Raw genomic sequence first — 14493 nt, forward strand, 5'->3', positions numbered from 1 at the left:
TGAATACCTAGATTTTGAATACCTATTTTAGAGTCCACATGAATACCTATTGTAGATGCAGCAGAACACGTGAATACCTACTGTAGATGCAGCAGTCCATCATGAATACCTATTTAGTAAGTCCCATGGAACCATGGCCTTAGAGGCAGCAGTCCACATGAATACCTGTTGTAGATGCAGCAGTCCACGTGAATACCTGGCCTTAGATGCAGCAGTACATCTGAATACTGTCTTGTAGATGCAGCAGTGGATACCATTGCCTTAGAGGCAGCAGTCCACATGAATACCTATTGTAGATGCAGCAGTCCACGTGAATACCATGGCAGCAGTTAGATGCAGCCACGTGAATACCTATTGTAGATGCACATCTGAATCTTTTAGATGCAGCACACGTGGAACCTTTTGTAGATGCAGCAGTCCCGTGAATACCTATTGTAGATGCAGCAGTCCTGTGAATACCTATTGTAGATGAACCATGAATACCTATAGAGACCAGCAGTCCATGTGAATACCTTTGTAGATGCATCCAGGACCAGCAGATGCAGCAGTCCACGTGAATACCTTCAGCAGATGACGGCATGAATCCATTGTGACCATACGGAATATGTGTAGAGGCAGCAGTCCACGTGAATACCTATTGTAGATGCAGCAGTCCACGTGAATACCTATTGTAGATGCAGCAGTTGCAAATGCCTTTTGTAGATGCAGCAGTCCACGTGAATACCTATCTGTAGATGCAGCAGTCCATGTGAATATTTGTAGATGCAGCAGTCCACGTGAATACCTATTGTAGATGCAGCAGTCCAGGAATACCATTGTAGATGCAGCAGTCCACGTGAATACCTTTGTAGTTTGCAGCAGTCCATGTGAATACCTATTGTAGATGCAGCAGTCCATGTGAATACCTATTGTAGATGCAGCAGTCCACGTGAATACCTATTGTCCATGGCAGTCCATGTGAATACCGCTTTGTAGATGCAGCAGTCCACGTGAATACCTTCTGTAGGGCAGCTCTGAATACCTATTGTAGAGGCAGCAGTCCACGTGAATACCTATTGTAGAGGCAGCAGTACCACATGAATACCTATTGTAGATGCAGCAGTCCACATGAATACCTATTGTAGATGCAGCAGTCCTATTGTAGATGCAGCAGTCCACATGAATACCTATTGTAGATGCAGCAGTCCACATGAATACCTATTGTAGATGCAGCAGTCCTATTGTAGATGCAGCAGTCCACGTGAATACCTATTGTAGATGCAGCAGTCCACATGAATACCTATTGTAGATGCAGCAGTCCACATGAATACCTATTGTAGATGCAGCAGTCCACATGAATACCTATTGTAGATGCAGCAGTCCTATTGTAGATGCAGCAGTCCACGTGAATACCTATTGTAGATGCAGCAGTCCACGTGAATATCTATTGTAGATGCAGCAGTCCTATTGTAGATGCAGCAGTCCATGTGAATACCTATTGTAGATGCAGCAGTCCACGTGAATATCTATTGTAGATGCAGCAGTCCACGTGAATACCTTTTGTAGATGCAGCAGTCCACGTGAATACCTATTGTAGATGCAGCAGTCCACGTGAATACCTATTGTAGAGGCAGCAGTCCACATGAATACCTATTGTAGATGCAGCAGTCCACGTGAATACCTATTGTAGATGCAGCAGTCCATGTGAATACCTTTTGTAGATGCAGCAGTCCACGTGCATACCTATTGTAGATGCAGCAGTCCACGTGCATACCTATTGTAGACGCAGCAGTCCATGTGAATACCTATTGTAGACGCAGCAGTCCATGTGAATACCTATTGTAGATGCAGCAGTCCATGTGAATACCTATTGTAGATGCAGCAGTCCATGTGAATACCTATTGTAGATGCAGCAGTCCACGTGAATACCTATTGTAGATGCAGCAGTCCACGTGCATACCTATTGTAGATGCAGCAGTCCACGTGCATACCTATTGTAGATGCAGCAGTCCACGTGCATACCTATTGTAGATGCAGCAGTCAGCCACGGCTCCTCCTCAGTAAGAAGAAAATGATTCAACAAACAGCATAACTCTCTGCCTTCTAAATAAACTTGGCCACGCAGGCTCATCTGTGGTGCCACGTGCTAGTTTACATGAAAACAGGCTGACTCTCAAATGGCACCCTATTTCCTTCATAGCACACTGCTTTGGACCAGGGCCCTATGGGATATAATCAAACGTAGTCTACAACATAGGGAATCAGGTCTTTTTCTCCACGATCTATAAGGCTATAATATTATCCATAGATGAAACTTTGGGTGAACAATTTTCATTGGAATCATTACTGTGTTAGTACCGACCATGAGAAGTCCAAAATGTTTCGTGTTATTCTCAAGGATTGCGACCAAAGTGTCTGGCTCGTCTGCTGGATATCCTATTCTGTGTCCTAAATAGGTACCATATTCCCTATGGTTGTGGTCAAAAGTAGTACACTATATAGGGATTAAGGCTGGGGATTGCCAGGGACCTCATGATATGAATTAGTTGCCCATGTGATATGTATAAGCGATTCTCACGATTCGATATGTATAGTGATTCGACACTGTGATTTTTATTGTGATTCAATGTTCCAAACATATTGCTCTCTCTCTCTGTTTCTCTCTCTCTCTCTCTCTCTCTCTCTCTCTCTCTCTCTCTCTCTCTACCTTCCATCTCTCTCTCTCTCTCTCTCTCTCTCTCTCTCTCTTCCTCTCTCTCTCTCTCTCTCTCTCTCTCTCTCTCTCTCTCTCTCTCTCTACTCTTCCATCTCTCTCTCTCTCTCTCTCTCGCTACCTTCCATCTCTCTCTCTCTCTCTCTCTCTCTCTCTCTCTACCTCCTCTCTCTCTCTCTCTCGCTACCTTCCATCTCTCTCTCTCTCTCTCTCTCTCTCTCTCTCTCTCTCTCTCTCGCTACCTTCCATCTCTCTCTCTCGCTACCTTCCATCTCTCTCTCTCTCTCTCTCTCTCGCTACCTTCCATCTCTCTCTCTCGCTACCTTCCATCTCTCTCTCTCTCTCTCTCTCTCTCTCTCTCTCTCTCTCTCGCTACCTTCCTCTCTCTCTCTCTCTCTCGCTACCTTCCATCTCTCTCTCTCTCTCTCTCTCTCTCTCACTACCTTCCATCTCTCTCTCTCTCTCTCTCTCTCTCTCTCTCTCGCTACCTTCCATCTCTCTCTCTCTCTCTCTCTCTCTCTCACTACCTTCCATCTCTCTCTCTCTCTCTCTCTCTCTCTCTCTCTCTCTCTCTCTCTCTCTCTCGGTACCTTCCATCTCTCTCTCTCTCTACCTTCCATCTCTCTCTCTCTCTCTCCTTCCATCTCTCTCTCTCTCTCTACCTTCCATCTCTCTCTCTCTCTCTCTCTCTACCTACCTTCCATCTCTCTCTCTCTCTCTACCTTCCATCTCTCTCTCTCTCTCTCTACCTTCCATCTCTCTCTCTCTCTCTCTCTTCTCTCTCTCTCTCTCTCTCTCTCTCTCTCTCTCTCGGTACCTTCCATCTCTCTCTCTCTCTCTCTCTCTCTATCTCTCTCTCTCGCTACCTTCCATCTCTCTCTCTCTTCTATCTCTCCTCTCTCTACCTACACTCTTTATCTCTCTCCCTCCCCTCTTTCTCTCTCCCTTCCTTCTTTATCTCTCTCCATGATTGGCTTTATGCTGCCAGATCTCCTGTGGTTCCTCCTCATTCAGACCACAGAGAGACACAGGGAAACAGGCATGGGCTTCCTCCTCATTCAGACCACAGGGAAACAGGCATGGGCTTCCTCCTCATTCAGACCACACAGGGAAACAGGCATGGGCTTCCTCCTCATTCAGACCACAGGGAAACAGGCATGGGCTTCCTCCTCATTCAGACCACAGGGAAACAGGCATGGGCTTCCTCCTCATTCAGACCACAGGGAAACAGGCATGGGGGTCATCCTCATTCAGACCACAGAGAGACACAGGGAAACAGGCATGGGGGTCATCCTCATTCAGACCACAGAGAGACACAGGGAAACAGGCATGGGCTTCCTCCTCATTCAGACCACAGAGAGACACAGGGAAACAGGCATGGGCTTCCTCCTCATTCAGACCACAGGGAAACAGGCATGGGGGTCATCCTCATTCAGACCACAGAGAGACACAGGGAAACGGGCATGGGGTTCCTCCTCATTCAGACCACACAGGGAAACAGGCATGGGCTTCCTCCTCATTCAGACCACAGAGAGACACAGGGAAACAGGCATGGGGGTCATCCTCATTCAGACCACAGAGAGACACAGGGAAACAGGCATGGGGGTCATCCTCATTCAGACCACAGAGAGACACAGGGAAACAGGCATGGGCTTCCTCCTCATTCAGACCACAGGGAAACAGGCATGGGCTTCCTCCTCATTCAGACCACAGGGAAACAGGCATGGGGGTCATCCTCATTCAGACCACAGAGAGACACAGGGAAACAGGCATGGGGTTCCTCCTCATTCAAACCACAGAGAGACACAGGGAAACAGGCATGGGGGTCATCCTCATTCAGACCACAGAGAGACACAGGGAAACGGGCATGGGGGTCATCCTCATTCAGACCACAGAGAGACACAGGGAAACAGGCATGGGCTTCCTCCTCATTCAGACCACAGGGAAACAGGCATGGGCTTCCTCCTCATTCAGACCACAGAGAGACACAGGGAAACAGGCATGGGCTTCCTCCTCATTCAGACCACAGAGAGACACAGGGAAACAGGCATGGGCTTCCTCCTCATTCAGACCACAGGGAAACAGGCATGGGCTTCCTCCTCATTCAGACCACAGGGAAACAGGAATGTGCTTCCTCCTCATTCAGACCACAGAGAGACACAGGGAAACAGGCATGGGCTTCCTCCTCATTCAGACCACAGAGAGACACAGGGAAACAGGCATGGGGGTCATCCTCATTCAGACCACAGAGAGACACAGGGAAACGGGCATGGGGGTCATCCTCATTCAGACCACAGAGAGACACAGGGAAACGGGCATGGGGGTCATCCTCATTCAGACCACAGAGAGACACAGGGAAACAGGCATGGGCTTCCTCCTCATTCAGACCACAGGGAAACAGGCATGGGGGTCATCCTCATTCAGACCACAGAGAGACACAGGGAAACGGCCATGGGGGTCATCCTCATTCAGACCACAGAGAGACACAGGGAAACAGGCATGGGCTTCCTCCTCATTCAGACCACAGAGAGACACAGGGAAACAGGCATGGGCTTCCTCCTCATTCAGACCACAGAGAGACACAGGGAAACAGGCATGGGCTTCCTCCTCATTCAGACCACAGAGAGACACAGGGAAACAGGCATGGGCTTCCTCCTCATTCAGACCACAGAGAGACACAGGGAAACAGGCATGGGCTTCCTCCTCATTCAGACCACAGAGAGACACAGGGAAACAGGCATGGGGGTCATCCTCATTCAGACCACAGAGAGACACAGGGAAACAGGCATGGGGGTCATCCTCATTCAGACCACAGAGAGACACAGGGAAACAGGCATGGGGGTCATCCTCATTCAGACCACAGGGAAACAGGCATGGGCTTCCTCCTCATTCAGACCACAGGGAAACAGGCATGGGCTTCCTCCTCATTCAGACCACAGAGAGACACAGGGAAACAGGCATGGGCTTCCTCCTCATTCAGACCACAGAGAGACACAGGGAAACAGGCATGGGCTTCCTCCTCATTCAGACCACAGAGAGACACAGGGAAACAGGCATGGGATTCCTCCTCATTCAGACCACAGAGAGACAGGCATGGGGGTCATCCTCATTCAGACCACAGAGAGACACAGGGAAACAGGCATGGGGGTCATCCTCATTCAGACCACAGAGAGACACAGGGAAACAGGCATGGGCTTCCTCCTCATTCAGACCACAGAGAGACACAGGGAAACAGGCATGGGCTTCCTCCTCATTCAGACCACAGAGAGACAGGCATGGGGGTCATCCTCATTCAGACCACAGAGAGACACAGGGAAACAGGCATGGGGGTCATCCTCATTCAGACCACAGAGAGACACAGGGAAACAGGCATGGGCTTCCTCCTCATTCAGACCACAGAGAGACACAGGGAAACAGGCATGGGGTTCCTCCTCATTCAGACCACAGAGAGACACAGGGAAACAGGCATGGGCTTCCTCCTCATTCAGACCACAGAGAGACACAGGGAAACAGGCATGGGGTTCCTCCTCATTCAGACCACAGAGAGACACAGGGAAACAGGCATGGGCTTCCTCCTCATTCAGACCACAGAGAGACACAGGGAAACAGGCATGGGCTTCCTCCTCATTCAGACCACAGAGAGACACAGGGAAACAGGCATGGGCTTCCTCCTCATTCAGACCACAGAGAGACACAGGGAAACAGGCATGGGGTTCCTCCTCATTCAGACCACAGAGAGACACAGGGAAACAGGCATGGGCTTCCTCCTCATTCAGACCACAGAGAGACACAGGGAAACAGGCATGGGCTTCCTCCTCATTCAGACCAGAGAGACACAGGGAAACAGGCATGGGGGTCCTCCTCATTCAGACCACAGAGAGACACAGGGAAACAGGCATGGGCTTCCTCCTCATTCAGACCACAGAGAGACAGGCAGGGGGTCATCCTCATTCAGACCACAGAGAGACACAGGGAAACAGGCATGGGGTCATCCTCATTCAGACCACAGAGAGACACAGGGAAACAGGCATGGGCTTCCTCCTCATTCAGACCACAGAGAGACACAGGGAAACAGGCATGGGCTTCTCCTCATTCAGACCACAGAGAGACACAGGGAAACAGGCATGGGTCATCCTCATTCAGACCACAGAGAGACACAGGGAAACAGGCATGGGGTTCCTCCTCATTCAGACACAGAGAGACACAGGGAAACAGGCATGGGCTTCCTCCTCATTCAGACCACAGAGAGACACAGGGAAACAGGCATGGGCTTCCTCCTCATTCAGACCACAGAGACACAGAAACAGGCATGGGGTCCTCCTCATTCAGACCACAGAGAGACACAGGGAAACAGGCATGGGGGTCATCCTCATTCAGACCACAGAGAGACACAGGAAACAGGCATGGGCTTCCTCCTCATTCAGACCACAGAGAGACACAGGGAAACAGGCATGGGTTCCTCCTCATTCAGACCACAGAGAGACACAGGGAAACAGGCATGGGCTTCCTCCTCATTCAGACCACAGAGAGACACAGGGAAACAGGCATGGGCTTCCTCCTCATTAAGACCACAGAGAGACAGGCATGGGGGTCATCCTCATTCAGACCACAGAGAGACACAGGGAAACAGGCATGGGGGTCATCCTCATTCAGACCACAGAGAGACACAGGGAAACAGGCATGGGCTTCCTCCTCATTCAGACCACAGAGAGACACAGGAAACAGGGGGCTTCCTCCTCATTCAGACCACAGAGAGACACAGGGAAACAGGCATGGGGGTCATCCTCATTCAGACCACAGAGAGACACAGGGAAACAGGCATGGGCTTCCTCCTCATTCAGACCACAGAGAGACACAGGGAAACAGGCATGGGCTTCCTCCTCATTCAGACCACAGAGAGACACAGGGAAACAGGCATGGGCTTCCTCCTCATTCAGACCACAGAGAGACACAGGGAAACAGGCATGTGATGGCACACACACAGTAATTCAATTTCCCCTGTCAGGTAGACTACTGTACAAGCAATCCCTTATAGGAAAGCTGCTTGGCCTAGTATGAGGGAGGTACTGGTGTCATGGCTGACCACTCTTGTTCACTCATCTCTCACACACACACACACACACACACACACACACACACACACACACACACACACACACACACACAACGACACTTGCCCTGTAACAAACTATAGCCTTCTGTTTCCCTGTGTTGGCGTAACCCTAAAAGGGAGTGTTGGTGATAGTAAACCTTTCATCATTTCCTCCTTTCTCCTCCTCTCCTTTCTCCTCTGTGTGGATGTGGATTGATTTTACCTGGAGGGTTTTTTCAGATGGAGAAACACAAAACAAAACCTCGATCTCCTCTAAACCTCGATCTCCTCTAAACCTCGATCTTGATCCTCCTGCCCTAGCTATCACTCCTATTGGAAGAGGGGAGGAGTGGAGGAGGAGGAGTGGTGGAGTGGAGGTACTTGGCGTGTTGCCAGGCACTTGGGGATGGGTATCTTGGTGTACACACACACAGGGCCTCCTCTGGTGGTAGGTGCTGTGGTGTGGTTGTAGAGCTGACCCAGGGTCAGTGTTGATTTGCAGGGCGGTGGCTCAGATTAGCATATTAATGGCCTCTTGCATCGGTATGTATACAGAGTGGACCAAGGGAAGTGCAGTTACTTGTGTTGTTGTGGAATACTTTTCTGACTCTGCTCTCCTTTTCTCCTCTCCTGTATTGGTTGTGGGGCGAGGGCCGAGGGGCCGGGGGGCCGGGGGGCAGGATTAGTATTCCGGGGGAAGGCTCACAGCGAGAGGCTTAGTAAGGCTGACCAGCCAGACGGACGAACAGAAGGGGCTACCCAGGGACAGAAGCAGCAGAACAACCTAGGTACCTCAGGTTCAGTGGAGGGGATGGGGAACTTCTTAACAACACAGTGTTGATCCATCTCCACCTTGTTCCTCCTGTCCGCATTTCAGTTCTTAAACTGGGCCAGTGCTTGGCTGCTTGGCTGGGACTCCCTCTCTCTGGATGTCCTGGATGTGCTTCTCTGAGCTCCTTCCCCCTTCCAGATCCAAGTGCTGATTCTGGACCTGGGCTTGAGTGGTGGAGTAGACTGGGGGAGAGGGTGGATTGAACTACAGCTGTGTGGATCAGACCTGGTCCTAGGTGAAGAGGATCAGGGGCAGTGTGGAGTAGACGTTGATTGGTTCGTCAGTGGGGTGTTTAGTGTTGTGTAGGGGAAGGTGGAAGCCCTGGTCTCTATGTGTTTCTGTGAGACCTCTGGGTGTTGGCAGGCCGTGGGGCCTGGGAGAGAGAGAGCAGAGGGACCAGCTCCCGTGGGGCCCGGGAGGCAGAGAGCAGAGGGACCAGCTCCCGTGGGGCCCGGGAGGCAGAGAGCAGAGGGACCAGCTCCTGTGGAGCCCGGGAGGCAGAGAGCAGAGGGACCAGCTCCTGTGGAGCCCAGACCCGCCTGCAGCCCCTTTCCCATGTGCTGTGCTCCAGGTACTATCACTGCCACTGCCTCCTAACTTCCACTACTACTCATCCCCTGCTTTCCTCCTCCCTTCTTTATTGTGCTATTTCGTCTTGCTCCTCCTCTTTCCTTTCCTCCTCCTCCCTCCATTATATCCTCTTCACCATATACTTGTCTTCTCTCCTTGGTATCCTCTTCACCATCGACTTGTCTTCTCTCCTTGGTATCCTCTTCACCATCGACTTGTCTTCTCTCCTTGGTATCCTCTTCACCACCTACCTGTCTTCTCTCCTTGGTATCCTCTTCATCATCTACTTGTTATCTCTCCTTGGTATCCACTTCACCATCTACTTGTCTTCTCTCCTTGGTATCCTCTTCACCATCGACTTGTCTTCTCTCCTTGGTATCCTCTTCACCACCTACCTGTCTTCTCTCCTTGGTATCCTCTTCACCACCTACCTGTCTTCTCTCCTTGGTATCCTCTTCATCATCTACTTGTTATCTCTCCTTGGTATCCTCTTCACCATCTACTTGTCTTCTCTCCTTGGTATCCTCTTCACCATCTACTTGTCTTCTCTCCTTGGTATCCTCTTCACCATCGACTTGTCTTCTCTCCTTGGTATCCTCTTCATCATCTACTTGTTATCTCTCCTTGGTATCCTCTTCACCATCTACTTGTCTTCTCTCCTTGGTATCCTCTTCATCATCTACTTGTCTTCTCTCCTTGGTATCCTCTTCACCATCTACTTGTTATCTCTCCTTGGTATCCTCTTCACCACCTACCTGTCTTCTCTCCTTGGTATCCTCTTCACCATCTACTTGTCTTCTCTCCTTGGTATCCTCTTCACCATCTACTTGTCTTCTCTCCTTGGTATCCTCTTCACCATCTACTTGTCTTCTCTCCTTGGTATCCTCTTCACCATCGACTTGTCTTCTCTCCTTGGTATCCTCTTCACCATCTACCTGTCTTCTCTCCTTCGTATCCTCTTCACCATCTACTTGTCTTCTCTCCTTGGTATCCTCTTCACCATCTACTTGTCTTCTCTCCTTGGTATCCTCTTCACCATCTACCTGTCTTCTCTCCTTGGTATCCTCTTCACCATCTACCTGTCTTCTCTCCTTCGTATCCTCTTCACCATCTACTTGTTATCTCTCCTTGGTATCCTCTGTCAGTTTGAATAGTAGAGTGTTTAGCTTCTCACTGTTGTTCTTTAATCCTTCCTGACTGACTGTTGTGTTGGGTAGGACTGTGCTGTTCTGTGCTGCCTGAAGTAAACCACTTCCAACTTTCCCAATGCCCCCCCTCCCCTCTTGTTTAACTTGTTGTTTGTCTTTCTTGTGCAATTCAGCAAGTTCTGCTCTCTTAAAGGGCACCACACCTGCCAGGGAAGTGGCATTTCCCCACATAACGAGTAGTAACATTTAGAAACATGTCTGTGACAGATGACTGGGACGTTACCATGAGATTCAAGCTTCTGAATGATTGGATGCTGTGTGTGTGTGTGTGTGTGTGTGTGTGTGTGTGTGTGTGTGTGTGTGTGTGTGTGTGTGTGTGTGTGTGTGTGTGTGTGTGTGTGTGTGTGTGTGTGTGTGTGTGTGTGTGTGTGTGTGTGTTGTGTGTTTGTAAGCGCGAGGCTAGTTTGGGTGTTTGTCTTCGTTTGGGTGTTTGTACTAGGGGTTGCAAAATTCTGGCAACATTCAACATGTTTCCTGGTTTTCCCGAAGTCCCAGTTGGAGGATTCACGGAATCATGAGGGAGTAAACAGGAAATCCGGAATCATGAGGGAGTAAACAGGAAATCCGGAATCATGAGGGAGTAAACAGGAAATCCGGAATCATGAGGGAATAAACAGGAAATCCGGAATCATCCAACCAGGATCTCTGGAAAACCAGGGAATTTATTGAAAGTTCTCAGAATTTTGCAACCCTAGTTTGTACGTTTGCACATATGTGCATTTTTGTGTGTATCACGACTACACAGGGGTCAGCTCCCTTTCACACGTTGCCCATAGAACCCACAGCTGATGTAATTAGTTTGCTTGAGCAGCTGCTGATAATGGAAGCTAGGTCCGACAGCAGTCAATTCCACAACTAGCCAGGCTCCCACTTTAAACGGCTTTCTTTGTCCCCATGGAAGAAACAACATGTGCATTTAAAGCACCCTATTGTCACTGTGCATATGCTTCAGCATGCCATATGTCAGTCAGTAGTCATCTTTAGGGGGAAGGGGAGAGGAGAGGAGAGGTAGAAGGAGATGGAGAAGGGTAAAGGAGAGGGAAATGCAGAAGGAGAGAGGAAAAGCTGAGGGATAAGGAGAAGGTGAGAGGATAAAAAGAAGAGGATAAGAAGAGGAAGGAGATAAGGAGAGGCTAAGAAGAGGAAGGAGAAGGAGATAGGATAAGAAGAGGAAGGAGAGGATAAGAAGAGAGGAAGGAGAGGGGAGGAAGGAGAGGATAAGAAGAGAGGAAGGAGAGGGGAGGAAGGAGAGGATAAGAAGAGAGGAAGGAGAGGGGAGGAAGGAGAGGATAAGAAGAGAGGAAGGAGATAAGATAAGAAGAGGAAGGAGAGGATAAGAAGAAGATAGGAAGGAGAGGGGAGGAAGAGAGGAAGGAGAGGATAAGAAGAGAGGAAGGAGAGGATAAGAAGAGAGGAAGGAGAGGATAAGAAGAGAGGAAGGAGAGGATAAGAAGAGAGGAAGGAGAGAATAAGAAGAAGATAGGAAGGAGAGGGGAGGAAGGAGAGGATAAGAAGAAAGGAAGGAGAGGGGAGGAAGGAGAGGATAAGAAGAAAGGAAGGAGAGGGTAAGAAGTGGAAGGAGAGGATCAGAAGTGGAAGGAGAGGATCAGAAGAGGACAGAGAGGATAAGATGAAATAAGATGAGAGGAAGGGAAGGATACGAAGAGAGGATAAGTAGATTAAGGAGAGAGGATAAGAAGAGGAAGGAGAGGATAAGAAGAGGAAGGAGAGGATAAGAAGAGGAAGGAGAGAGGATAAGAAGAGGAAGGAGAGAGGATAAGAAGAGGAAGGAGAGAGGATAAGAAGAGGAAGGAGAGGATAAGAAGAGGAAGGAGAGAGGATAAGAAGAGGAAGGAGAGGATAAGAAGAGGAAGGAGAGAGGATAAGAAGAGGAAGGAGAGGATAAGAAGAGGAAGGAGAGAGGATAAGAAGAGGAAGGAGAGAGGATAAGAAGAGGAAGGAGAGGCTAAGAAGAGGAAGAGAGAGGATAAGAAGAGGAAGGAGAGAGGATAAGAAGAGGAAGGAGAGAGGATAAGAAGAGGAAGGAGAGGATAAGAAGAGGAAGGAGAGAGGATAAGAAGAGGAAGGAGAGGATAAGAAGAGGAAGGAGAGGCTAAGAAGAGGAAAGAGAGAGGATAAGAAGAGGAAGGAGAGGATAAGAAGAGGAAGGAGAGGATAAGAAGAGGAAGGAGAGGATAAGAGCATCTGCTAAATGACATGACACATTGTCATAGTTTTAGCATGGGTCATTGTTAGGAAAGTCTGTATGTCTGTCCTCTTTTATGGCTGAAGTCTATGACCAATATATTAATGACCCATCTACAGTTGAAGTCGGAAGTTTATATACACCTTAGCCAAATACATTTAAACTCAGTTTTTCACAATTCCTGACATTTCATCCTAGTAAAAATTCCCTGTCTTTGGTCAGTTAGGATCATCACTATTTTAAGAATGTGAAATGTCAGATAATATTAGAGAGAATGATTTATTTCCATTTTTATTTCTTTCGTCACATTCCCATTGGGTCAGACCATACATACCGTCAATTAGTATTTAGTACCATTGCCTTTAAATTGTTTAACTAGGGTCAAATGTTTCAGGTAGCCTTCCACAAGCTTCCCACAATAAATTGGGTGAATTTTGTCCCATTCCTCCTGACAGAGCTGGTGTAACTGAGTCAGGTTTGTAGGTCTCCTGACAGAGCTGATGTAACTGAGTCAGGTTTGTAGGCCTCCTGACAGAGCTGGTGTAACTGAGTCAGGTTTGTAGGCCTCCTGACAGAGCTGGTGTAACTGAGTCAGGTTTGTAGGCCTCCTGACAGAGCTGTGATGGCCACTTCAATACCTTGAATTTGTTGTCCTTAAGCCATTTTGCCACAACTTTGGAAGTATGCTTGGGGTCATTGTCCATTTGGAAGACCCATTTGCGACCAAGATTTAACTTCCTGACTGATGTCTTGAGATGTTGCTTCACTATATCCACATAATTTTCAATCCTCATGGTGTCATCTATTTTGTGATGTGCACCAGTCCCTGCAGCCAAGCACCCCCACAACATGATGCTGCCACCCCCATGCTTCACGGTTGAGATTGTGTTCTTCGGCTTGCAAGCCTCCCCCTTCTTCCTCCAAACATAACGATGGTCATTATGGCCAAACAGTTCTATTTTTGTTTCAGCAGACCAGAGGACATTTCTCCAAAAAGTATGATCTTTGTCCTCATGTGCAGTTGCAAACCGTTTTGGAGCAGCGGCTTCTTCCGCAGGTTATGTTGATATAGGACTCGTTTTACTTTGGATATAGATACTTTTGTACCTGTTTCCTCCAGCATCTTCACAAGGTCCTTTCATGTTATTCTGGGATTGATTTGCAGTTTTCTCACCAAAGTACTACGTTCATCTCTAGGAGACAGAACGCTTCTCCTTCCTGAGTGGTATGACGGCTGCGTGGTCCCATGGTGATAATACTTGCGTACTATTGTTTGTACAGATGAACGTGGTACTTTCAAGCATTTGGATGAACCAGACTTTACTATTTTTTTCTGAGGTCTTGGCTGATTTCTTTTGATTTTCCCATGATATCAAGCAAAGAGGCTCTGAGAAAAACTACTTGTCATGCACAAAGTAGATGTTCTAAACGATTTGCCAAAACTATAGTTTGTTAACAAGAAATGTGTGGAGTGGTTAAAAAACTAGTTTTAATGACTCCAACCTAAGTGTATGAAAACTTCAGACTTCAGCTCTGTATGAAATGAGCCCTATTCACCCATAGGGCTCTGGTCAAAAGTAGTGCACTGCATAGGGAATAGGGTGCCCTTTGAGATGTATCTGAAGCAGCATTGTATGTGTGCCTGGCCCTCTGTTTGTATTGGGTAATAACCAGGTGCTTGGACCCCTACCATGCCAGGTGGGCTCCAGAATCACACAACACAAACCCACTGCAGCATAGCTTTCCAACCATTACCTTGGCCCTCGACACCAAATCTAATTAGCATGGTTACAGTTGTCAAGAAATGTCTCGGTGGCTACATGCTGGTGTACTTTCACGGTGTGTCTGCCTGAGCCCCCCCCGGGTGCACATTTTGCTTTTTAACCCTAGCAC

The 14493-nt window shown here is 48.5% G+C and overlaps 1 protein-coding gene across 11 annotated transcripts in view; it reads left to right on the top strand.

The window, feature by feature from the left end:
- The window catches only part of LOC118399008 (focal adhesion kinase 1-like), a 269083-nt gene that overhangs the window by 79824 nt on the left and 174766 nt on the right, over positions 1 to 14493 (top strand). For 7 of the 11 annotated variants that reach the window (XM_052472715.1, XM_052472717.1, XM_052472716.1 and 4 more), the window contains exon 1: positions 9169 to 9187. The exons of the other annotated variants lie outside the window; for them this stretch is intronic. In XM_052472715.1, coding sequence (XP_052328675.1) covers positions 9172 to 9187 — 16 coding nt within the window. In that variant the 5' untranslated portion in view covers positions 9169 to 9171. Of the gene's footprint in view, positions 1 to 9168; positions 9188 to 14493 lie in introns of those variants that run through there. 11 annotated transcript variants of the gene reach the window in all.

Source organism: Oncorhynchus keta, chromosome 20, assembly GCF_023373465.1.
Source record: "Oncorhynchus keta strain PuntledgeMale-10-30-2019 chromosome 20, Oket_V2, whole genome shotgun sequence".
NCBI classification, from domain to species: domain Eukaryota; kingdom Metazoa; phylum Chordata; class Actinopteri; order Salmoniformes; family Salmonidae; genus Oncorhynchus; species Oncorhynchus keta.